At 44.3% G+C, this 25,886-nt stretch overlaps 1 protein-coding gene across 2 annotated transcripts in view; it reads left to right on the top strand.

Moving 5' to 3' along the window:
- FAT3 (FAT atypical cadherin 3) overlaps positions 1-25,886 on the top strand; it is a 552,420-nt gene that overhangs the window by 513,543 nt on the left and 12,991 nt on the right. For both annotated transcript variants that reach the window (XM_024731307.1, XM_024731305.1), the window contains exons 19-21: positions 5,158-5,292; positions 7,290-7,447; positions 14,858-15,326. In XM_024731307.1, coding sequence (XP_024587075.1) covers positions 5,158-5,292; positions 7,290-7,447; positions 14,858-15,326 — 762 coding nt within the window. The remainder of the gene's footprint in view (positions 1-5,157; positions 5,293-7,289; positions 7,448-14,857; positions 15,327-25,886) is intronic.

Below are 25,886 nucleotides of genomic sequence, written 5' to 3'. Positions count from 1 at the left end.
TAGATCTCTGCCACATTGTCAGCCTAGTGTCTCCAGTTAGGGGACCTTGTAGTAATTTGTTTTTATTCTAAATTTTTTTCTTTACAAGTTGCTTTCACATACATTAGCCCATCTAATGCTCACAACTCTATGAAGAATCATTATCCTCATTTTTCACAAAAGAAAAGCAAGACCCAGAGAAGTCAAGTGACTTGTTCAGAGCCACACAGGAAATACGTTGAATAACTAGGGCCAAAATCCAGGGCTGCTGCTTGTCGATGCCGCACCCTTTCCTACTATAGTGCCCCACCTTCCAGAGGGGACCTAGGGATGGGAAACAGAGATTTCTCTGCCTGCTTTATGCTCTGACAATTGCTAAAAACATCTGATCCTTCTGCCCTGCCCTGACTCACCACAAACGGTGTCAGTGGGTTTGATAAAGTGGGACCTTTCTCCCTTCATGCTCACTCTGGCACCAGACTGATGGATGCCTGGAGATGCAGATCATGAAGGTCTAGAGCCTGCATTCCCCGCAAGCTGTCACTGATCACAGAACAAGTTAATTAAACCTGGATTATTTAACGACAGTTAATAAGATAAACTTCCTCCCAGAAGCCAATGGGAGCAGACACTGTTGTCCCTTAACGGTTGTACGGGAGTGGATGAGCCACTTTCCTCCACCAGAGAGAGGGTCTTTAAGACTCCTAACGATAGTAGGTATGAGTGCTTCTCTGCAAAGGGGATGATGTGAGCATGTGTTTTCTAAAAACAAGTTAACCCCTCAACACCCATTGAAAGCATACTGGATTCTATGTTGCTGGAAGCTTTACGGCTTTAGCTGGGAAGAGGGTTGTTATCCCCAGGAAAGTGTCCCCAAGACCCAGGCCTGGGTACATCGGAGGTCAAAGGACACACAGCATTGTTCAGGGTTGGCGTATGAGGGTCAAGTCCCTCTCACGATAAATATTTCAGAAAGGACCTAATTTCTTATCATAGTTGAAGAGAGGGAAGAACTACAGTATCGCATATGGGGAGCATTTGGTTTGGGGAAAGCTGTTTTTCAGTAACTGGAAGTCTTTCTCTACTTGGAAAAGACTGCATTTCGTGCGTATGCTCACATCTGTCCCCAGCTAAGGAGCACGTAACATTTACACTGACCTCCAGACTCTAATCTGCCTTCATACTTCCATGAGCCACAAGAGAGCAGACGGTGAACAGAGCAAACTGACAGCAGCAGCTGGAGCCAGAACGTTTATGGCTACTCCCGTCCCGGGCCGGGAGGCAGGGAGGAGGCCCCCTAGGATTTTTAAAGCATCGAGAGACAGATCGCTTGCCGGAGCTGTCCCCTCTGCCTTAGGAAACCTATTAAAAAGAAAAGGAAGGAAAAATAACCTATCAAAGTCAATGACTGCTGGAATGAATAGAAATATACATTATTATATGTTTAATATTTACATTAATTTAGAATGCACTTATTATAATATATTAATATATTTTCTATCTGTCTTCCAGCTAGAGTTTTTATAAGGGGAGCTGGATCTAATGCAATTCATTAATTTAATGAATTTAACTATATGGGTTCTACGGTTATGACATAAGGAAAGAAGAAGAAAAAGAGCTGTGAATTTGAACTCCAGTTACTGATCTAAGTGACTTTGTGCTTTAACCCAATATAAGCGATATGGGTGATAAAGTAAGAAGCCCAATGCTAACTACCAGGGCAGGACTGGTGGTAAAAGAAAAGGCCAAAACATGTGAATAAAAGGGAGAAGTACTCAAATGCTGTGTTTATTCTGAAATACAGTGTTTAGCCTTTATTATATGCACTTACAGCTGGGTTTGTTTTTTTTTTTTAATTTTTCTTAAATTTTTATTATTATTATTTTTTTTTTATTTTTATTTTTTTTGCGTTACACGGACCTCTCACTGTTGTGGCCTCTCCCGTTGTGGAGCACAGGCTCTGGACGCACAGGCTCAGCGGCCATGGCTCACGGGCCCAGCCGCTCCGTGGCACGTGGGATCTTCCCAGACCGGGGCACGAACCCGTGTCCCCTGCATCGGCAGGCGGACTCTCTGGATCTAATGCAATTCATTAATTTAATGAATTTAACTATATGGGTTCTACGGTTATGACATAAGGAAAGAAGAAGAAAAAGAGCTGTGAATTTGAACTCCAGTTACTGATCTAAGTGACTTTGTGCTTTAACCCAATATAAGCGATATGGGTGATAAAGTAAGAAGCCCAATGCTAACTACCAGGGCAGGACTGGTGGTAAAAGAAAAGGCCAAAACATGTGAATAAAAGGGAGAAGTACTCAAATGCTGTGTTTATTCTGAAATACAGTGTTTAGCCTTTATTATATGCACTTACAGCTGGGTTTGTTTTTTTTTTTTAATTTTTCTTAAATTTTTATTATTATTATTTTTTTTTTATTTTTATTTTTTTTGCGTTACACGGACCTCTCACTGTTGTGGCCTCTCCCGTTGTGGAGCACAGGCTCTGGACGCACAGGCTCAGCGGCCATGGCTCACGGGCCCAGCCGCTCCGTGGCACGTGGGATCTTCCCAGACCGGGGCACGAACCCGTGTCCCCTGCATCGGCAGGCGGACTCTCAACCACTGCACCACCAGGGAAGCCCTATTATTATTTTTTTACCATAACTCCTGGCAGGAGAAAATAGCTTTGCTATCATGGGTTTGAAATTATCTAGTCCTCTTTTCCCCTTTAAAACAGAGGCTTTGAAACTGCATTATTGATAATGCAAGTTTTCTAAACAATGTAGCCATTGCATTAGGGCAAAAAAGACTCTGAATGTAGTATATGTAGCTGTATCTCAGAAACAAACACAGACATTTATAGAAAGGATATCTTTTGGCCGGCTAAAATAGGACATGGGAAGAGGCACGTCCACAGAATGGAAAGGAACAGACTTCTTAAATACATAAATTACTGTTCCCATGTCTAACTGGAAGTTAATGCCCAGATAATTTAGAGTTACATCCATTTGATGGGATGAATTCTGTGATTCATTTATGCTCATTGCTACCTCGCTGTGGCGTGGTTCCATTTTTGAGCCCGTGCTAACTAGTCAACAGGTAGGAGCCACCTAGGAGTTTGCAGGCCTCAGAAACGGAAATGAATCCAATCATGGAGACAGCACAGAGTAGGCTGGGAGAGTTGTGAACTTACCGTAAGTAAACATTAACACGTGCATGCGGTCATGCCACTAACGATGGTAGATTCATTCCCAAGAAACACAGTTCCTTGCTACTCAAAAGAGCTCATCCTTCAAGCCAGAGTTTTTAAAATGCTTTCTTCCTCTGCAAGGACTTCTGACATTCTCCCAGGAAACACAATTGTTCCTTCTCTAGGGCTTCCCTTGCACTCACATACCTCTCGCAATGCAGTTACTTTATTGTACTGTAATCATGTTTTTGTGTGTGTGTGTTGTTTCCTGTGGGGAAGAAGAGATGGAACTTTTTTTTTTTTCATCTTTATATGTCCAGGCCTATTACCTCGCTGGCCCTAAAGATTTTTTTTTTGTTGGATGAACGCATCAAAAATTCCAAAACTGGTTATCAAAAGCCTCTTGAAGGAACTTCCTTGGTGGTCCAGTGTTAAGACTTTGCACTTCCACTTCAGGGGGCACGGGTTTGATCCCTTGTCAGGGAACTAAGATCCCGCATGCCACATGGTGTGGCCAAAAAAATTTAAAAATTAAAAAAAAAAATCTGGTATCAAAAGCCACTTGAAACAGATCATAAGGTGGCTGAACAGCTGTTTTAGGTTCTATAAATATTGATAAATACACGGCAGGAATAAAGATTTCTTGGAATGAAATGAGGAAGATGTATTTCAGGGCACTTAGGTCTTTTAGAACCATTTGTGAAGATCAGTCCGAATTTTCAGTTAAAAATCCCTTCATCTTCTAAGACTTTGTAAGCTGGGTCATTGCCAAGAGTATCTTTTATGGCTGAGCTCTCAACCAGTGGAAAATAAGATTTATGAACTCTGAGTCTGCTAGTGCTATACTTACATCTCTCCCCTCCAGGATTACGGTTCCTAAAATGTTTATGTGTAGTTAGCATTAAATGTCTGCTTTCTCCTGGGCAGAGAAGTGAGTGTATACTGGAATAATATGCTTAATGAGGAGGAAAGAGTTGGTATAGAAAGGAAGAAGAGAATGGGCCAGATCTTGCTGAACAAAGATGCTGCTAAGGCCCAGTGTGTTCTTGGTTCACAGAGAAAAGGTGCTTCTTTAGTCCACTGCTAACCCAGCTGTGAGTTGTTTTCAATTTGTGTCTTCTTTTCTACAGTCCTTTTACCACCTAAACTCTCGCCTAATTACATTTGAAATATCCAAGACCTTTGGAAAGTGCATTTCCTTTGGTGGACCCATAGTTGCCGTCACCACAGTTCTGGAAAACTCCCTTGGGTCCTGAATTCCACCCTCTGGAAGGGTCTGCCTTCCAGAATTTCCTTTCTGAGGAATTAACCTTTCATCTCACTGTGCTATGAACATTGAACAGGTGAAAAGGAAGCCTTCCTCTGCCAAGGAAAATTCTGCTATGTTTGATAGCCAGCAGGGCACATTTAGAGCTAATCAATACAATAGCAGGGAGTAGAAGGGATTAGGAAACAACGCGAGTTGTGCTTTCACAATTTAGAGCGAGTCATACTTTTCTTTAGAAAAGTCTTTTTTCCCTCAATCTGAAAACAACAGCTAACGTCTTGTGAAGTCTACCTAAGATTTTCAGGGCTCCAGGCAAGGAGCATAGAAGAAGTCTAAACTCAAGTGATGCATTCAAATGGCCCCCAGTATGCAGGAGCCCCATCCAATAAAGACTACCCGAGCCCACGCGGTATGATCTTTCTTCACCAGAAGTTGGCCCAGTCACAACCTTAGCATATTTTAGCCTAAACAGAGGAGCTCCATTGACTCTTTGCCCCCACCGTACTTCCCTCTGGCAGTGAGCTTTTGGCAGATGCAGGGATGTTTGATGGACACCCACACCAGGTGAAGCTCACGCAGGCATTCCTGCTTCTGGGCGGCCATTTTGTCTCTCAGCTCAGAGCCTATAGAGCCCAGCTCTTGACCCATTCCTGTGCTTCCTGGACTTCCTGGAGTGTAGAGTGATTGCCTTTCTACTGATCATGCGTGTTCCCCTCTGTCACAGGAGGACTGTGCCCAGGGTCCAACGATCCTTGCGTGGAGAAGCCGTGTCCGGGGGACATGCAGTGTGTCGGTTACGAAGCCAGCAGGAGACCGTTCCTCTGCCAGTGTCCACCGGGGAAGCTCGGAGAGTGCTCAGGTGCAGAGCGGGGCAGGATGACGAGGGTCTAAATTCACATTCTGTCTGCATGCAACGTTTTCCTTCCGCATGGACCCCAGCTAGCCTCCCCCCTCAAATACTTGAGATTTATTACAGCTGCAGCCTGTGCTCAGGAAACATGCAATGCCTGTGGGCTCCTTATATAATGGGAGGTCACGGCATGTGTTTCAATCATGTCACATGGATGTTAAGGGGGTGAAATTATGGAAAATAGAAGGCTGTCGGTTAGGCAGAGGAGTCGGAGTATCTGTGGCATGGCCTTTGATGTTCAGAGCCTCCACCTTTCAACAGAAGGTAAAGCTGAGCCAGTTCAGCTGACCTTCTGTAGGGTAAGTCCAGCCTAGATCAGGAGACTCTCCACTGTACATGTACAACTAACTGCGTGTTCCCAAAAGGCGAGGGAGGTGCTCACCTCTGTTTCTTAAAGAAAGAAAAAAAATCAGTATTTGTGTTACTTCAATCCAAACGATCCTCCATTTCTAATTATCACTCAACTTCAATACTTCTTTCGATTCACATATGCTCTACCACTTCTTTCCTCTAAAAAGAGTCCTGTTCATTTTTGGTACCAATAGAACCTTTTTTTTTGGTAGAGGATGTATTTCAAATATAGGCACACTGATACCGATTTTGGAATCCAAGAAATATTTATGGAGTGATGATTATAATAGCCATTATAATGGGAATAAATACGCCTAGTATTTGCAAGGCACTTGTTAAGCACTGGGTTCTAGAAACTCAGCCTTTGCAAAGACAAGCACCGTTTTTAAAAATGGAAGCCAAAGCTCTTTCAGAGTTGACTTCGAGAATGGAGCTGCCCCTAGAACTGAAGAGATCACCCGCATACTTGCCGTTGAAGGCTTCTAAGGCTTCGACTTAAAAGATATTTATGCTGACCTCACCCCAACACACCTGCTGTGTACACAGCAGGTGGGTCTGCAGGGTGACAGTCAAGGCCAAGTCTCCTAACTTCAGATGTCCCTTTCTGCCCATCTCCCTTCTCCTTTCCATATGGAAACCTCTTCATAATCCACGATTATCATCCATTTGGCATATTTCCACACTTTCCACCCTTCCTCCCCCCAGCCAGAGGGCTTTTCAGCCATTACTTTGCTTGTTGAAACATAAAGATGGAGACAATAAAAAAAGAGAGGGTTAACTCAGAATTGGGTGATGTGGGTGCAACTAAAGATTCTAGGAAGGGGAGCCTTGAAATTAATGGTCAAAAGGCAGAGCTGTGACTGCACAAGACATGAACTTCCTTTATATCATTATCCTTATCAACATTTGTGCAAATGACCTAAGTTGTCTGTTCTGCATTAGGATACTTGGGGAATATGGATATTCTTTTTTTTTTTTTTGCGGTACGCGGGCCTCTCACTGTTGTGGCCTCTCCCATTGCGGAGCACAGGCTCCGGACGCGCAGGCTCAGCGGCCATGGCTCACGGGCCCAGCCGCTCCACGGCATGTGGGATCCTCCCGGACCGGGGCACGAACCCGCGTCCCCTGCATCGGCAGGCAGAACCTCAACCACTGCGCCCCCAGGGAAGCCCTGGATATTCTTTGAGAATAGTTTTGTCTTTCCCTTGTTTCATAGCATTGAAAATTCTTAAATATCTAAGTGATGAGGGTGGGCATAAAGGGATATCTTTTAATAGTGCTAATTTTAGAAAATAGGAATTGGGAATTTAGTGACACTAAGAAAATTCAGGTTAGAGAATATACCAAGTTGTCCTTGACATGAGAGAACTAAGATTTTTCAGCATCTGACTAGTAAATTTTTTTTCACTTTGAAATTAGAGTGTGACCTGAAATGGAGAAACAGTTTTTAATCCAAAATGGTTTTTCCTCAGTGGCTTCCCTAACTTCCCATGGTCTTTCATCCACTTGCTTGGTAGTTGTTGGGTGATTTCATGTGTCCCTGCTCGTTTCTGGATGTTAAAAGTATCTATATGTCCTCGTCATGGTCTTTTCAGGGCACACTTCTCTCAGCTTTGCTGGAAACAGTTACATCAAATACCGGCTTTCTGAAAATAGCAAAGAAGAGGACTTTAAATTGGCGTTGCGTCTGCGAACACTGCAAAGCAATGGGATTATAATGTACACCAGAGCAAACCCCTGCATCATTCTGAAGGTAATGAAAATAGGTTCTCTTTTCCCGCAGTCAGTTCTCATGTTAGTATTTTGGCTCTTGGATTGGGGTCTGAAATCATTTTGTCTTTTAAGTTCAGAAACCAGAAGCCGGCTTTAGGGCCAGGGGAGCAGCAGCAAAAGTGGGAAGTGTGCCAACACCCCATTTCCTTCCGTACATTCAGCTTCAAAATTAGCTCTTCGGAGACTGGGGCACCTCTCTCTGGAGTAGGTTCAAGAGCCGGCCTCCTCTGAGTTGTAATCTCTCAACAGTTCATTAGAATGTGTTTCCTGATCAATTCCACAGCAGGGCGGTCCTTTCAAAAGACTGACTGTATCCTCTTCTACTACACGGGTCTATCCCAAATGACCCCTGAAGGTCACTTGTGTTCTCGCTCAGGGAAGAAGTTGGACATCTGGGCTGTAGAAGATTCCATAGGCCCTCTTACGGCCCAAGTAGCCCAATTTTTAAAACATGCCCAGCCTCAGAAACCCTCCAAAGGCACCAGATTTCCTTTAGAGCAGGGGGTCCCCAAGCCCTGGGCCATGGCCTGGTACCAGTCTGCGGCCTGTTAGGAACCGGGCTGCACAGCAGGAGGTGAGCGGCCGGCGGGTGAGCTAAACTTTATCTGGTGCGCCCCATCGCTCCCCATCGCTCGTGTTACCGCCTGAGCCATCCCCCCCCCCATCTCTCCAATTACCTCCTGAACCATCCCCCCATCGCTCGCGTTACCGCCTGAAACACCCTCCCCGCCATCACTCGCGTTACTGCCTGAACCATCCCTCCGATCGATCGCTCCAATTACCGCCTGAACCACCCTCCCCGCCATCGCTCGCATTACCTCCTGAACCCTCCCCCCCATCGCTCCAATTACCGCCTGAACCATCCCCCCCATCGCTCCAATTACCACCTGAACCATCCCCCAATCACTCACATTACCTCCTGAACCATCTCCCCAACCCTAACCCCACCCCAGCCTGTCTGCGGAAAAATTGTCTTCCACGAAACTGGTCCCTGGTGCCAAAAAGGTGCCTTGCTTTAGAGCAAGTCTGGCATTTGTAGTCAGGTCAGAGCTTCTGGTCCCTTCATGAAAACAGCAACAATAATGCTAACAGCGTGACATGCCTCATTTGATTTGTGTCATAAAGCTAATATAATACATGTGTTATATACATATGATCAGCCCCATTTGATCAAGGAGCATATAGAGGTTCAGAGAGGTTAAGTTATTTACCCAAAGTTGTCCAGCTAATAAGTGGCAGGCCTGGACCTGACTTCCAGTGTCTCTCACACCATGCTCTTTATCTCCATGCTCTCCCCAGCTCTCAGTTTTGTAACTATAACTCATTTCATCCAGAATCACATCTGGGCATCTGTAGACAAGATTAAGCCTTCCAGGATGAGAGGAGAAGGGAAAAGTAGGAGGAAGACATGTTTAATTGAACGTTATCCTCACCAGGCTGCTATGCCAGCCCACCGTAAGTGTGTTCAGAGACGGGTGAAGTCTGTCCAGTGGGAGATACCCATCCAAGTGGAAATGGCTAGCGATTTTCTCCTTCCTACCGTTCTGTCACTAAGCTTAACTGGGATCATGGTGGGCCTTTTTAGCTTCTGTTCTTTGATTGCTAGGTCACATCCAAGTTGATTAGATGACCCAGGCTTTAATCCTGGAGGGAAGAAAGTATGTAGAACATTAAATGCCTGTGGCTCCTCCTACCACATAGACCTTTACGTACCTCCTTCTTGTACTGCCAGGTATTACTTGGTGTCCAGAGGGAGTGAGCACAGAGCTGGAATTTGAAGTTGGCCGTTTTCATGGGCAATCTCCCAATACCCTGACTCATTCAACTCAGAGAATAATTTCAGCTCTGTTAGGAAAGCAGTGTTTTCAAAAGAAAACGAGATAAACGCTCTGGACGCACAGTTTTAGAAAACAATGAATTCAAACCAGATCTTCATGGTGGAAGAATATAAATTCAAAAACCTAAGTTCTGTCTTTTTAACCTCCTAGCCTGTGAAGCAACCTGCCTAGGGTCCTTAGCTCACTTTCTAACTAGCCCTGAGCAGTGGGGTTTGTATAATTACTGGGAAGGTGCTCTGCCCATTCAGACGTACCAGCTCCCAGGGGCCATGCCTGGGTGTCGCTGACCTTGCACCTCTCCCCTTCAAGCTTTAGTAAGGCTTGTTGCTGAACATCCTTAGAAGGCAAATACTTTCTATTAGCAATTCTCTTAAATGGCATTAAATTTGAAAGAGAACAAAAATATTGGACGTGAATGGCTCGATTCTAAAATGGAGCTTGCCATTTGACACTTCACTGGCAAGTGCCTAAAATGTGCAGAACCGTGGAGATGGGAAAGAAGAATAATTAAACCTTTTAGTCAGCGCTAGCTCCTAAGGTATATTGTATTTCGTGAAACAAGCGTGTTTCTGAAAGTTGTGTAAATTGAATCTCTATAAATGGAATTCTAATAAACTAGGGATGGTTGCTATTTGAAGGAACCCTTCCCTTAGTCCCTCTGTGATGTGAATAATCACCCCCAATCTGTCTGTTCTGTAAGTTTGCTTTTCATATGTTGGCTTTGCCCAAAGCAGGACAGAGCTGTACTGAACTACTGCAGATACTTTCCTACAGTTGCCAGGAATATCCACTTAGGGGATTTGAATCTGTTTGCTTAACATTTTCAGCCTCATGCAAGATTTAATTTCATTGGCTTTAGGTACAGTATGTGCCTTGCACTTTGGTTCAATGACTACGCTGAAATGCTTTGTTTAAACCGCACCTCTTGGTTGTTTATATTTTCCCGGTTAAAGCACATTCCCTAAAAAGTACTTAAGACGATCTGTGGGGTGAAGGGCACCCCTTCAAGACAGTTGAAGAACTGCATGGAGACCTCGGGAAGTGAACATTCTCATGGACGAGGAGCAACGCTGTCGTTTAGCAGCAGTAAAGGCGCTCATTCTTCTGTTCACCATTGATACCCTGTCTTCTTCCAAAAGAGATTCCAGGCTTACCATAAATACTCAAATGCAATAAAATCAAAGCACCATTAAGATGAAAGCAAGGATAGGTAAAATAGGGGAAGGGGATTAGGAGGTACAAACTTCCAGTTATAAGTCATGAGGATGTAATGTACAGTGTAGGGAATGTGGTCATTAATATTGTAGTAACTTTGTATGGCAACAGATGGTAACCAGACTTATCGCTGATGATCATTTTGTAATGTATAAAAATACCGAATCGTGGCACACCTGATAAGTCAATTATACTTGAATTTTAAAAAAGATGAAAACAAAAGATTAAGACTCAACCAATGAAATATGGGGACGGACAGAATACCATCATTGAAAAACCTAGACCAGGGGTTAATTGAACACAAACCATAACTCTGAGTTTCCTGGCAGCCAAAGTCAGGATGAAAATGGTGGGATAGATGCTGTGGCTGTCCTCGAACCTATAAAAGAAACATGTCAGATCACCAGGAGAGACACAAGTAACTTTTCCCCTATGTTAGTCTCTCAGGTGCAATATTATAGCAGAAGCACAAGAAGTACTTGCTTGTTAATCTGGAAATATCACATTTGATCTTTGGGGAAAGTTATAGATGAAACATGACTTCATTTTGATGATTCTCAGACATGGCTAGTTAAGACCCCAGGACTAAGAGGAAGATAGTCAAGGAAAGCTCATTTGGTTTATAAAACAGTCCACTGCGAAGAGCCAGATCCTTGCAACACAGATCAGAAGAGTAACAAGGAAGACCTCACAAGATTCCAGAGTTTCAAGGATATATGAAAGCTATCACTGAGAAGTGAGCTAACTTATAATTACACGTTATAGTAATAATGAAATACCTAAGAGTTTATGAAGTACTTTCACGTACATCTATTTTTATTCTTACTCTCCTGTGCATAGATGTTAGTGCCTACTTTTTCGCCTGTGAGGAAACAGATTCAGAGAGAATCATTGACTTGCCTAAACTAATCAGTAGTGGACCTGGCCCTCTGGCCGTGGCAAGCAGGTCAGGAGTACAAGTGTTTATCAAAAGAAGAGATTTGAAGGACTGAGATTTATTCACTCATGTATTCATTCAAAAGTGTATTTTTGGAGCATCTACTGTATGCCAGATAGCTATTCATGGCTGCCTTAAAAATAGGTTTTCAAGAAGTTCGCTTTTCAAAGAATACTTAATGACCCTCTTAAAAGTTTTATCATGATGGTGCATTTGCTAGAGCCACACATGAACACATGAACTGCTTACTGAAGCAGTAAGACTTATGCCATAATTCATACTTTTTACATACTTTTTACTTTTTTACTTTTTACTCAAAATCCTACTTTCCTACAAGATGACTTCTTATAGCTCTGATAGCTTGTCTCCCAAGCTCCAGGCCACAGAAGATCCAGGTTAAATCCACTGATTTCAGACAACCCTGAACACCTGCATATTTCATAACAGTAGGGCCACACTCTGAATTATGCATTTCACTGAACACATTGCCTACGTGCCTCTGCCCCCTCCCCCGTCCCCCGCACATCATTCAGATCCTTGCTGTAGATTTTTCTTACAGTTTCACGCACACCTCAGTTTCTATTAAAATAGCTTGCCCTCTGCTTTGAGAAAGCTTTGTCCTCTTAAAAGAGAGATCCTTTAAAACTGGATAAACCCTATTCTGAAGGCAGAAAAACTAAATATGATCAGCGCATAATTTTCCAAGATGAGAGGACTCAGATATGAAAGTGTTCTTTCCTCTCGCTGACATAATATACTTGTGACATGGCCAAACATTAACTTTTTGCAAGGTAGCTTTTGGCATCCACATTCTCGTTTGTCATCTAGACAAGGCTTATAATTCCAAACTCCTAGAATTTTGAAGGTACGGATCATTTTTGTTTTCAAAAGCCTGAGGCTCATCTCATGTAGGCATCTGGCTTTCTATTCATTCAGCAGTGTTGCCGCTCTTATTTTTTTCAACAGGAAAGAAAAAGGGAAACTTAACCATGCTCGGTGTTACCATGGGAGAATTTTATGTTCCTTAGTGATAGAACGTCGAGGTATGTGAAGCTGTCAGAGCCACATCAGTTCTCCTGGATGAGTTTCTAACTTGGTTATCATCCCAAGAGGTAGGGCCTTAGGGAGGGGAATGGACCAAGTAATACATTAATTGAATACATCCTTTTCCAAACCTTAGATGAACTGCACCCTCACCACAAGATTTTCCTTGATAGACTGGAGACCCCACTCTGTAGCCACTGAGCAGAACAGCAGATGGACTGTGCCAGGGGCAGGTAGTCCCTAAAGTCACATTTGATCATTTGATTACCTACACTGAAATAAAGATATGGATATTATCCAGGAGTTGTCACTGAGCAAGTATTCTGGCATGATTTACAATATTCATTCGGTCCATTTTGTTGAACAACAACAGAAAAAATGACAAAGGCAACAGCAAAGATTACACACGAAAGGTCTCTGAAAAGAAAATTAACATTTGTCTCCAGTCTTTTCACATTCGTACATTTGCATTACAGAGCGCAGGATGTATGTACCAACTGTGAATGAGGGGCTGACCGTTCTGCAGTGGACACAGTCAGTCTCCTTGTAAAATAAGTCACAGCAGTTATCTCTGCTTTCCATAGAAGGGGTCTCAAACCCAGAGGGGCCAACCAATGCTCTCCAAGGGACCTGGATGATACATGACAAAGCCAGAATTAGATTTCTCATTTCTAAATTCCCAAGGCTCTGCCTGGTTCACAGAGCCCCCCTGCCTTTCACATACACACATTTATGTGGCATAAACTTTACATGCAGGAAGAGGGGGTGACAACAAATTCATAGAGCCATAGGGGCAGTAATGAGAGACCCTAAGAATTAGTTGTCTGCGGAAGACACTGAAGCACAGAAAAATACCCCATTTGTGAGGGTGGGTGAGGTTGTGATCATCCCTAACAGATCTGTCAGTAGCCAAAGGCATCTGGTTCAGTTTATTTCTGTGAATTCACTTGACATTTGTACCTCCTTGGCACTTAGTGCCTGGAAGGTCTGTCTTCCCTCCCCTTCTGTCCCTTCCCCTCTCTTTCTCCACAAGTTCATGTTCTCTACCCAGGTTTTCACATAGGACTATACAAAGATCCTAAGTAAAGGCCAGCTGCCCTGGCGTGACTGAGACTCTGGCCTCCACAAGATCCAGGGACAAAGACCAGAAAAGTAGCTTCTGTTTCACAGTTTTCTAGCTGTGAATTCCTTCAGGGACCAATAACAATTTGTTGACTAGACATGGGTCCAGCCCTCAATCCCTGGATCCTCAAACCATCTTGCATTTCTGAGAAATGCAGATGACGGTGGACGACAGAGGATTCAAAGGCCAGCCTGTGTCCTCGGCCACAGTTGAACCTGGGTCTCCATGGAGGACCAGTACCTGCCCAACAGCTTTCAACTCGCCAGAATCCTTCAGTAGCACGCTTTCCTGATTTTGGTGTCCCTCTGGGGTCAGGCTGCTGAGGGTGGGGGGACTTGGATGCCCTCTCTGCACCAGTGCAATAAAAAAAGCAGGCAAGTCTCTGTCGTAGCTGACCCCAGATCAGAGGCTGGAAGTATCTACAAGGTGTAAAGAGTTAACCAGATCCTTCTGGAGTTCCACAGGTCATCAAATATACATACATTCTTAGCAAATGGCCAAGCCTTGAGCACTTTGTGAGATAATCTTAACCTAAATGATGAGCAGCAGTCCTGAAGAACTGTTTTAAGAAGATGGCTAGTGTTTAATAGGAGGGTTTTTACATCTTAAATATGTGTGAATCTGGGAAGTAAGAAATCTACCTGGCCTCTTTCTCTCCCCTACAGCACAGTCACACAAACTTACCTGGGGAGTATATATGTATTTCTGTGCTGATCTGATTAATAGCCATCTCCCCCACTCAAATATAAGCCCCATGAGGGCAGACCACTTTTGCTAACAGTGGTCCCCATAGCACCTAGCACATTGCTTAGCACATAGTAGATGTTCAATAAATATTCGTAATTAATGTTAATGAGTCCACAGAAATCATTCCTGTGCTGGTAGTAACTAGGAAGGGCGCAGAGAATAAACAGACTCCCTAAACAAGAAATAGCTGTGAATTTTTAAAGGATGAAGACGGAAAGAATAGGAGCATTCTTAAATATGTAAGTGTGGCTTTCTGAACCTGTGCTCATGTTGCTAAATACAAGAAGCTTTGTGAAATATCAGGCATGCATTTGCAAGGCATATAATGAGGAGGGAGAGTTACTATTAAAAATCAAACCACAGCAGATTTATGGCTGGATCAAAAGCATTGTCCATTCTAAAGCCCAGGCTGGTTGGGAACAGGGTGTCGAGGAACTTATTGCCAGATGCATATTAAAAAGCGCTGCGGTGTTCCTTCCCGCACAGATCGTGGACGGCAAGCTGTGGTTCCAGCTGGACTGCGGCAGCGGCCCCGGAATCTTGGGCATCTCGGGCCGCGCTGTCAACGACGGGAGCTGGCACTCGGTCTTCCTGGAGCTCAACCGCAATTTCACGAGCCTGTCCCTGGACGACAGCTACGTGGAGCGGCGCAGGGCGCCCCTCTACTTCCAGACGCTGAGCACCGAGAGTACCATCTACTTCGGGGCCCTGGTGCAGGCGGATAACATCCGCAGCCTGACCGACACGCGGGTCACGCAGGTGCTGAGCGGCTTCCAGGGCTGCCTGGACTCCGTGGTGCTGAATAACAATGAACTGCCGCTGCAGAACAAGCGCAGCAGCTTCGCCGAGGTGGTGGGCCTGACCGAGCTGAAGCTGGGCTGCGTGCTCTACCCTGACGCCTGCGAGCGCAGCCCCTGCCAGCACGGAGGCAGCTGCGCCGGACTGCCCTCCGGGGGTGAGTGAGCCTGCAACCTTGGCACCCTGCCCGTGCCGGGAGGGGGTGGGGGGAGGTAGGGGGGATAGGGGCGATGGGGGGCAGACCTGAAGGGGGACTCGCTGTCACAAGCATGACCAACCCAAGTGGTCTCCCAGAGAGGTGTATGCACCCATAATGCTGGCCCAGCTTCTTAATCCCCTTTAAGGAAGTCACAAAGCTTGACAATTACAGGAACGTCCAGTTTAGCCAACCCGTTTGCAGCATCCCACAGGCGCAGTGAGCTGGCTGCAGGAGCCCAGAAGATGCTGGCACGGCTGCCCCCTTCCCTGCCCACTCCACACCCTTCCAGGCCTCAGCAGCCTGGAGGAATAGGATCTCCTTTTAAGTATCTGCCCCTTTGGACCACTTGCAATTTACTGCAGAACAATGGGTAGCAGTCTGAGTTATGGCACCCATGCACTATCCTTTCACAGGTAGCCATATAATTTTACTAGAAATTAAAGGATGTGTGGGGTGAACCCATCACCCCAGAAATAGAAGTGTAGTGGACATGTTTTAGAGCATGCTTTTAAAACGTGTGTATTACAAATAAGTCTAGGGACAACTCTATGAAGGATTAGAAAGTGGAGAATAAGGAGAGGGCAATTTACATGAACTATCAGGACAAACCAGTCAGTGAGGGCAATGATACTTTACCCCTGTAAAATTCCCCCCAGAGATACATCATGAAGACGAAAGAAAGAGCAGGGTAGGCCAAAACAGAGGGGAGGAGTGGTGTAGATTTATGGAGGGTTTCTATAGTTTGAGGGAAAAGCCAAGGTTATTTAAGTCCTAGGAGTCTGACGATGAAAGCATCCCTGACTTTACCCAGATGCAGGATCCGGGTTGATATAAACTAGGTCAGGCGCTCTCCTGGTTGAAGGCTTTGCCACCGCAACAGCCTAACTACTGATTCCACTTTAGCTCCTCTGCAGAGCCTCTCAGTGGGAGTGTGATTAACAAATTTAAACCTTCCTCACAAATCACTTAGAGATTCTGCTGTGTGCATTACCGTCTAATGTTCGTGGAGCCCAACTCGAAATGTAGAGTCGATTTTATTATTAGAACGTTATAAACTGCCCATGAAATGATGCAGTGCCGAAACACAGACAACGAAGTTACTTAGACTTGCATATGTTACTGCCACAATGAGGGCCAAGTGCCCTGGGGGGAAATTTCTGCTGTCTCGATTTAAGAAATCTATTTGCTGTTTTTACTGTCTCAGCAGTATATGTAAATAAAGGGTTGTTATGGTGCCATGATTCCTGAATGAAGGGCAGTAACTATACTTCAGTGGTTCTATAAACCAGCCCATTATGACAAGTCACGGCCAGTTTTTCACCAGGCAAAATAATTCTGCTACTGTGAGCCATCCACAATATGTAAAAGGAGCATGTAATTAAATTTGGGCTGAAATAGAACACCACTCCATGTCAGATGCTGGGTACATAGCCACAAATTGTAACATACTTTTAACGATGGCAGGACGTTGTTTTTGCCGGCAAAGCTATGGGCTTCCACAATGGGTTAGCTTTAAAATAATAATAATCACTGTATTAGGGAAAAAGACTGAGGACTCTTGCTTTTTCTTCAGTGTACATTTTAATTTTTTAATTGCCATGAAATCCCTGAGCTAAATATTCAGTGCAGGTATGTTCATTAAATGACTATGACCCCTATGACCCACATCAGAAACAGCAATTTTCCTCTATTTTTTTAATCTCGTTTGGTTTAACCAAATTTCAGGACTGAGGACCCACCTGCCATATACTTTTTCACGTGGTCTAAAGAACCTGCTTTCCCCTCCCCAGGGGCCCAACTTTACCCATGGGTTGCATCCTCTCTCAAACTCCTCTTTGTTCCCTGTTCCTCACTTTCCCCTGTGATTGGTCTTGGGCTTGGGATTCTACGGGAGGTACTCTTTCTTCCAAGGGAATAAAGCCTTTCATCAGCTCAAGCTCTCCTTTGTACCAGGAGGCTAATGTTTTCCTTAGACAAAGAAAGTGTCTTTCCTCACCTCCATCTATACAACTCCCTTCTCTCAAGCCTACTACCTGTTTAGTTGAGAGGGCCCAGTGGTCCTTATTTCAGGAGCCGCCGGGTGTGGTCCAGATGGAGAAGTACCGTGCTCTCATGCACAACAGTACTGAGCCCAGGGCCACCAAACTCGTGGCCACTCACCAGGAAATCCAGGAAGCGTGTTTCTGTTGCTTCCCTGCGGAATCAAAGGCACCGGAGCCTATTTTTTTTTTTTTTTCTGGCTGCGTTGGGTCTTCATTGCTTTGTGCAGGCTTTCTCTAGTTGCGTCAAGTGAGGGCTACTCTTCGTTGCGACGTGCGGGCTTCTCATTGCGGTGGATTCTCTCGTTCTGGAGCACGGGCTCAAGGCGCGAGGGCTTCAGTAGTTACAGCACACAGGCTCAGTAGTCGTGGCGCACGGGCTTTATTGCTCCGCGGCATGTGGGATCTTCCTGGACCAGGGATCAAACCTGTGTCCCCTGCATTGGCAGGCAGAGTCTCAACCATTGCACCACCAGGGGAGTCCAGGAGCCCTCTTCTGATGTGTGAGGAGGTACCTACCTGCTTCCTGGCTGTCAGGATTGGGGTTTTGGTTGCTAAGAAAGAGGAGAGAGAATCCATTTTCTTGCCCCCATTATCAGAGGAATTCTTGGTAGGTCTCCGTATCCTATCTACAAACTCCCTAAATTGGTGCCAAATAGTAGGGAGGGATGGGAGGACAAGAAAAGGAAGAACCAACAATTTTCCCTTTACCTCATATCTATGAAAGTATTTAGCTAATTATAAGCTTATTTAAAATAAAGAAGGGCTTCCCTGGTGGCGCAGTGATTGAGAGTCCGCCTGCCGATGCAGGGGACACGGGTTCATACCCCGGTCCGGGAAGATCCCACATGCCGCGTAGCGGCTGGGCCCGTGAGCCATGGCCGCTGAGCCTGCGCGTCCGGAGCCTGTGCTCTGCAACGGGAGAGGCCACAACAGTGAGAGGCCCGCGTACAGCATAAATAAATAAATAAATAAATAAAGGAAAAGTCATCCTAGTTGTGAGTGATGGTTTAAAAAGAACAATATAAATAACTAAATAAAATAAGAAGAAAAATAATACTGAGTCATTAATGAAAGAATATTCATGCCTGGAAGAATTCCCTCTGGCTACCAGGGTATCTAATCACAGGAAAAGAGTCTTGCTTCCCCAGATCGAAGGCTAGGATGCATGGAGTATTCAGATAGGAAATGTGAGCTGGAGAAAGTAGAGTGAGGTGCTTAAAATGATTCCATGTGAGAATGTTGATAACACAAGTTCATGGTTTGAACATCTTCCTTTTGTTGGAACCCTGAGTTATGTGTTGCTCTGAAATTCCATGAGACATATTTTAGCATAATCATTCTCTTGGCCCTTCAGGAATGCTGGGGTATTGGTCATTGGCTCTCCTGGTGACAGACTCCACTCTCTAATTGTGACAATCCTAGCACCAAGCCCTTGTTCCAGAGCATTCAGAGTTTTAAAAGCAGGCAACCCACAGCAAGAAGCAGATTTCTTTCAGAGAAGCAGGATTCTGCTCCAGCCACCTCCAAACCCAACCAAACCCTTGGCATAAGGGGCAAGGAAGCCGAGTCTACTAGCTTGGAATGGCATGGTCAGCAGATTTGACCAGGGTTATCCCTCTGACTGTCCCAGGAGCAAGCCACGGGAACCCCAGGGGAGTCAAAGCCCAAAACGCTGACTTGTAATAAGAGGGTAAATATGACTCTGTAAGTCAACCACAGAGAGAAGGCTCTCTCTTGGTAAAGCCTTAAAATTATATGTATTTCATAAACATGGACTGGAAATAGCAACCACCATGGAAAAGAAATGGCCTAGTCCCATCGTGACCCCTGCATTTCCAGACCCAGTGGGTGGGCAGCAGCCCAGTGAGCACCCACGGTCTGAAAAGGAGGCCCCAGTCCTTCGTGCCTTATCCTATCCTACTCAGCTCAAGCCCATGACCGGAAAGCCAAGTTGAGGCTAAACTATAATTTGGCGAAGCAAGGCAGCAACTGATGACTACCAGGCCAGAAATAGTCATTCAGATGGCTTTCATGAGACTGCAAGCTTAACTCTTAAAATGAGAAGTTGATAGCTTTTTCGATGGTAGAGTTCCATTTGTTAGTTTGTCATTTTGTTACTATGTGCTTGGTACTGTGTTATCTGTGCTGTGACACAGTTCTCACCCCAGTACTCTGGATCGGTACTACTCTTTGCTCCCTTCAACCCCCATGTTTCAGATAAAGAAACAGGCCAGAGAGGTTAAGTAACCAGCCCAACATCACACAGTAAAGTGAAGAAGCAGGATGTGATCCAGGTTTGCGGAACTCCTCCCCCTCCGCCCAGCCCCCCAGCCTATGCTCTTAACCCTTGTTACTCAAAGTGTGTTCCAGGGACCAGCAGAAACCACATCACCGGAAATGTTAAAAATGCAGCAACTCAGAATGAATCAGAATCTGTACTTTAACACTATCCCTAGGTGATACGTTGATTTCTCTCTCTGTCTCTGAACTGCCCCGAAACGCCAAAAAGAAATGAGTTCTTTTCTGTTTTCGTGTGTTGTATATAGTGGTTCTCAAACTCCAAGGTGCCTCTGCACCATCTGAGGACCTGATTAAAACAAGACCTTGTTATAGAAGAGTCTTTTGGTTGTTAAGGGAAAAGGAGAATCTATTGACTTGCCTCTGTCATCCACTGTCCACATCCAAGGAACATTCTCCTAGGTCACTGAGTTGTATTTGCAAGTTCCTGAATTTACCACCAAGAAAAAATTTCTCAGTGAAAACTTTGGAGGAAGAAAGAGACCCAAACCTACGAATCAGAATCTCAGAATCTGCAAGAGTGGAATTCGGGCATCTCTGTTTTTAACAAGCCTCCAAGACAGTTCTATGCAATTCTGAGTTTGAGAACCACTGACATTTGGGAATCCCAGTAAACCCTGTATTTGCCAGAATGTGGATCAGTGAATTACAGGAGACATAGGACATTCAGAAATTGAATGCCAGATGCACGGCCTGCATTTTTAATAACTGATTTAGGGTAAAGATTGAACTTTGTTCCCCAGACAGTCAGAAGTTCGGGGTCACCTGAGTCCCCTTTCAAAGATAAAAGTAATAGTACATACCTACTGCCTCTAAGCAAGGTGCATAAAACAGCAAGTTCCCAGGTTTTGTTAATAGTTGGGCATAGAAGCTACAGAGTGACCTGTGCTACTTTGAGTAGCACGTCATTTTGCTGAGTATTTTGGGCCCCTAGCTTGTAAGTGTCTAGATTAATTCAGTCTGTCAGACTTAATCAAGTGACTGATTTGTGTCGAGCTCTGTGTTGCTGTCTCTGTGACCAGTGGATCCGCTTATGTGGCCTCCCTCCCTTCACAGCTGGCTTAAGGGAATTAGACAGGTTCCCTGTACGTGCTCAGCCCACTGGCCCACTGAGCACAGGGGGACAGAGAAAGGAAAAGCCAGCCTCCCAGATAATATACTATGGACAAATTTGACTGAGCTTTGCAGCTAATGGGGAAAAAGTTTTTTTTTCTGGGTGACTTTCTTCTAAATACTGAGGTAATTTTGGGGGGTACTTTAAAAAAGCCTCATGGTGACAGCGTTAATAATATAATATTGATATTAATAGAAAAACCCAAAACCCTAAAGCAGCCAGGTTATGTGCAGACACAAAAGAACATGCCAGAAGGTGAAAATTTACTTTGTGCTTAACGTTAACACATTAAATGTTTCCAGGTCCTCAAGGAAAGTATTAGAGGTCCAGCCCAATATACAATATGTGAAATGTGAGCCAGCTTTCCTAAGGGAAATTAGAGGTCTCACCTGCAAAGGTTTTCATCTTACAAGGTCTAAAGGTATTGCATGGACCCTACTTAGGGAAAGAGAAAAGTCAGAGTGACTACAAGTTGAGAGGGTGAAGTAATGACAGAGGCCATAGTCCTCAGCTAAGCTCACTCCACTTATGATTAGCATCTCACGTGATAACGTGGCCACCAGTTTTCTCAAACTCACTGAGATTCATGTAGACTAGAATTTTCAGTATTTCCCAATATTCAGCCTAAAAGTCAGAGTGAAAAAACTCCCATGGATTTCTTTTGTTTGGTTTATGAGCAACCCAGAAACGAAGCTGATTTCAGAATCCATAGTAATTACAGTAATTACAACAATAAAGCACCTAATGTTTGTGGGCTGCATTGTGGTTAATGAATCCAGAAACCTTATTATCCCCTATGAAGTGGGTATTAGTGAGGCTTAATTATCAGATAAAAGCAGGGAGGTCCCTAGAGGTCAGGCGGCTCGGCCACGATCACACCCAGCTGGTGAGGAGCAGCCAGAACTTAGACATGGACCCGCCACATCACAGCTGCCTCCCCAAACTGTAAAGTTCCTGGAGTGTCTAAATGCAGTCATAATTCAGCAAGCATAGGGGTTGACGCTGACTTCAGATCCCAAGTGCTAGTTGCACATCTGTCATGACTTCCACCTTCGTGCGGAAGGTAGATGTTTCCTTATCGAGGCAGCCAAACTGGATCAGAATGATGTTCACCTACCCCAGGTGAACAGGGCTGAAGGTGGACGCTACTACTTGGGTGAATCAGGTCGGAAAATGACTTAAAGTCAAAGGAGTAAGATAGGAATTATCTTGATTATGTGCCTACACAGCCCAAATTCATTCTATAGTTGCTCAAACCACTTCTGTTTTTGCATTTCATGGGTTTTGCAATGTTCTTCTTTGAGCAAGGAAAGGAGGGGGCATTTTAAGTCCATCTGGGTGCAGATTTCAAAACCATCTGTATCGGCTGTAACTAGAAGGATTGTAAACAAGAGCACAGCTTTGAGGCAAGGCTTTAAAATACACTTCTCGATGTGGCACATGTATACAGTGGAATATTACTCAGCCATCAAAAGAAACGAAATTGAGTTATTTGTAGTGAGGTGGGTGGACCTAGAGTCTGTCATACAGAGTGAAGTAAGTCAGAAAGAGAAAAACAAATACCCTATGCACATATATATGGAATCTAAAAAAAAAAAAATTGGTTCTGAAGAACCTAGGGGCAGGACAGGAATAAAGACGCGGACATAGAGAATGGACTTGAGGACACAGGGAGGGGGAAGGGTAAGCTGGGACGAAGTGAGAGAGTGGCATGGACATATATACACTACCAAATGTAAAATAGATAGCTAGTGGGAAGCAGCCACATAGCACAGGGAGATCAGCTCGGTGCTTTGTGTCCACCTAGAGGGGTGGGATAGGGAGGGTGGGAGGGAGACGCAAGAGGGAGGAGATGTGGGGCTATATGTATACGTATAGCTGATTCACTTTGTCATAAAGCAGAAATTAACATGGCATTGTAAAGCAATTATACTCCATTAAAGATGTTAAATTTTTTTTTAAATAAAATAAAATACACTTTTCATTTCACAAGGATTTGAGAGGAGAGAAGCTATTGCATTGTTTGTTTGTTTGTTTTTAATAGGTATTTCAGTGCTCGTGTGACAGTTATCTTTTTTACATCTGGAAACTGGTAGAAAGTAGCATCTGCCACTTACTGACTGTAACTTTGGGCAAACAATCTTATGTAAGCCTTAGTCCCCCTTTGGTAAAATAATAGTACTCTCAGCAGAGGGTTGTTGTCAAGTATTAAGTGAGATAGTGCATGGAAAGTTCTTAGCATTTTTCCTAGCGCATAATAAGCTGCTGTTCCTGGTGATAGTTTACTTATTTGACATTCTCCTCCAACCCAAGACCAAAAAAATCTACTCTTTTTAATAAGACTTTGAGATTATCCACTGAATTTTATTTTTCTTTTACATTCACAAAAGTGTTAAAATATTATTTGCAATCAAATAATGCCTGGCTATCTTTGGGAATTCTGTCCCCTCTATTTGTGTTTTATATCAACATATGGTAATGCTTTGGGAGAGCAGAAGCTTTATTATTTGATGATTATTTGGCTCCCAGAAGGATGTCTGATGCTGTCCGTCTCACTGCATCTCATTGGCTCCCTGGAGAGCTGTGGGGAGTAACTTACAAGCCCCTCCTGATTCCTAGTAAGTTGTGAGTTCTGGCTTACTGACAAATTCCAATGCCAATACAGTCTTGTAGAAAGATTTGAGAATCTGAAGGCCTGGATTCAAGTTCAAACTCATCATTTACTAGCTATACATAGTTGAACTAAGCCACTATTCTCTCCAACACCCCCATAGAGTAGGGATGTTAATGGGGCCTCTTATTTTCCTTTCATGGGATTATTGTGATCCTTCATAGAATGACAAAGTGATTTTAGACATTACATCACTTAATATCATTATGGCAGACTTGTTGACATTTTAAAAATTATTAATAATAAGGCCCAGGCCAGGATAATGAGATCATAAATAATGCTTCATTAGAACAGGTTAATTTTATCAACAAGCCTCTTTCACAAAGGCTAAATAGAAAATATAACTTTTCTTTCATTAAAAAAGAAAATCTGACCACTTTTTAAAATCCAATTGCTTTTCCCTTTCATCATGTTGACATAAAAATCCCTCCAAATTTAAAGTTTTTTCTTGCTTTTAGGCAAGATTTCTTCAAAAGGGTCTCTGCCTCCCTTGTCCCATGGGTTTGACATCACGAGAACAGATTCTAGAAAGTTTGCTTCTCTTTTTAATAAATAGAGAAATCCAGATAGAGAGTGTAATAAAGTATGATTGTTAAACTTACAATTCAGGATAATACTGAACAACTCAGGACTCTGGAGCCAGACTACAGGGGTTCAAGTCTACACTAGTTTCATGACTGTAAATAAGTACTCTACTTCTCTGTACCCTGGTTTCCTCATCTGTAACATTGGAATAATAATAGTACCTTCATTGAAGCCTTGTTTTAAGATTTAAATGAGTTAATACATGTAAAGTGCTTAGAACTGTTCTTGGTCCATAATAAATGTCACTAAATGTTAGCTACCACCATCATCATCTTCTTCAAAATGGACAACTAGTTTTCTCAGAGGTAGAACAGGGCTTCTGCCTCGTACAAAGTTTGTAGTGCTCTCTGTGCTCGTCGACGGTGTTTTTCTGGCTTTGTATCCCCAGTCCCTATTCCAGGGGTGTGCTGGAAAACCAAATCTCTAAAAACAAAAGCCCTGATCTGCCGTGTTTGCTGATTTCTGTGGTGTAAATATTCCCAGCCTTGCTGGCATCAGGCTACCAGTGGTTTAATAACTGTCTGCCAAATTCTTGAATACTTAAAATTCAGTACCCTCAACCCTAGGTGAGCTGGCTCCAGCACACCACTGCTGATGGCTTAGACACTCAGTGAATAGGTTAATCAGGCTGGCGGCTGCATCAAGTAGCACTGGATATCCCACAGAAGATAATGAAAATGACAAAATGCAGAAGGAAATGTGTGAGAGTAAAACAGTGCACTAGAGGGAGTGCCTCATTTTTTGTTTTTTTGCGGTATGCGGGCCCCTCACTGCTGTGGCCTCTCCCATCGCGGAGCACAGGCTCCGGACGCGCAGGCTCAGCGGCCATGGCTCACGGGCCCAGCCGCTCCGCGGCATGTAGGATTCTCCCGGACCGGGGCACGAACCCGTGTCCCCTGCATCGGCAGGCGGACTCCCAACCACTGCGCCACCAGGGAAGCCCCAAGGGGAGTGCCTCATTTTAAATTCTGATTTTCCAAGGCAGAAAGACACCCAATCAAAGTAATTAAACCCATGACCCTCGTTAGAATCCAGTTTCCATAATAGTGATTCAAATGTCCCTTATTTCCAGACAGTTCCTCCTTGCCTCTCCCTGGCCCCCTACTACTGCTGCTATGGTTTTATTTGAGAAAAGGCCAGGGCTTGTCAAATAGGAGCTGGAGAGGGAGGAATTGTACCTGAGCTGACCCACCTTGCCTTAGGTTCCCCCTCCTGACTGCCCTCCCTACTCATCACTGCCCTGCTTTGCAGATTCCCTACTGTGGTTGTTCCGCCCCGCCCTTTAGTCTTGAAAGGAATTGAATTCATTCTCACAAGTCACTCCCCTTCTAAATGGCATGCCATCCTCATCAAAGACTAGCCAGGTGACATAAAGAAGCGTTTTTCCCAGTTCTAACTGCTTTCAGCAATCCCCACTTCCATTTAGGTGAGCAACTGCCCAAATTGGAAAAAAAATTACCCCAAGTCAGCAGCATAATTTGAAGCAAGCAGACCTCAGACTAATGCATCCTGCCCATAGACTTCAGGCCACCCATCTCTGGACACAGTTTACATCAACAGTGATCTTTCCTTATATATTAGTTCCCTGGTGTTTCATTGGTGTTGCATTCAAGAGTATTATGTCTCTCTCTCAGAGCCTCAACCTCTGGCCCTCTGGGTTCTTAGTGCCAGGGAGGCTGGGGCTACCCAGTTCCTTCCTCTTAGGAATGTAAAGATTTCTCTCTTGCCTCTTCTACTTGCCTCCTGAAGATGAGTCCTTCTCTCTCCAAACCTATGAACACCCACACACAGTCATAATGTCCTACTGT

This window comes from Neophocaena asiaeorientalis, unplaced genomic scaffold (assembly GCF_003031525.2).
Source record: "Neophocaena asiaeorientalis asiaeorientalis breed wild unplaced genomic scaffold, Neophocaena_asiaeorientalis_V1.1 scaffold143, whole genome shotgun sequence".
Lineage (NCBI taxonomy): Eukaryota > Metazoa > Chordata > Mammalia > Artiodactyla > Phocoenidae > Neophocaena > Neophocaena asiaeorientalis.
The sequence above is the reverse complement of the archived record's forward strand: the minus strand, read 5'-3'. Positions and strand labels throughout refer to the sequence as shown.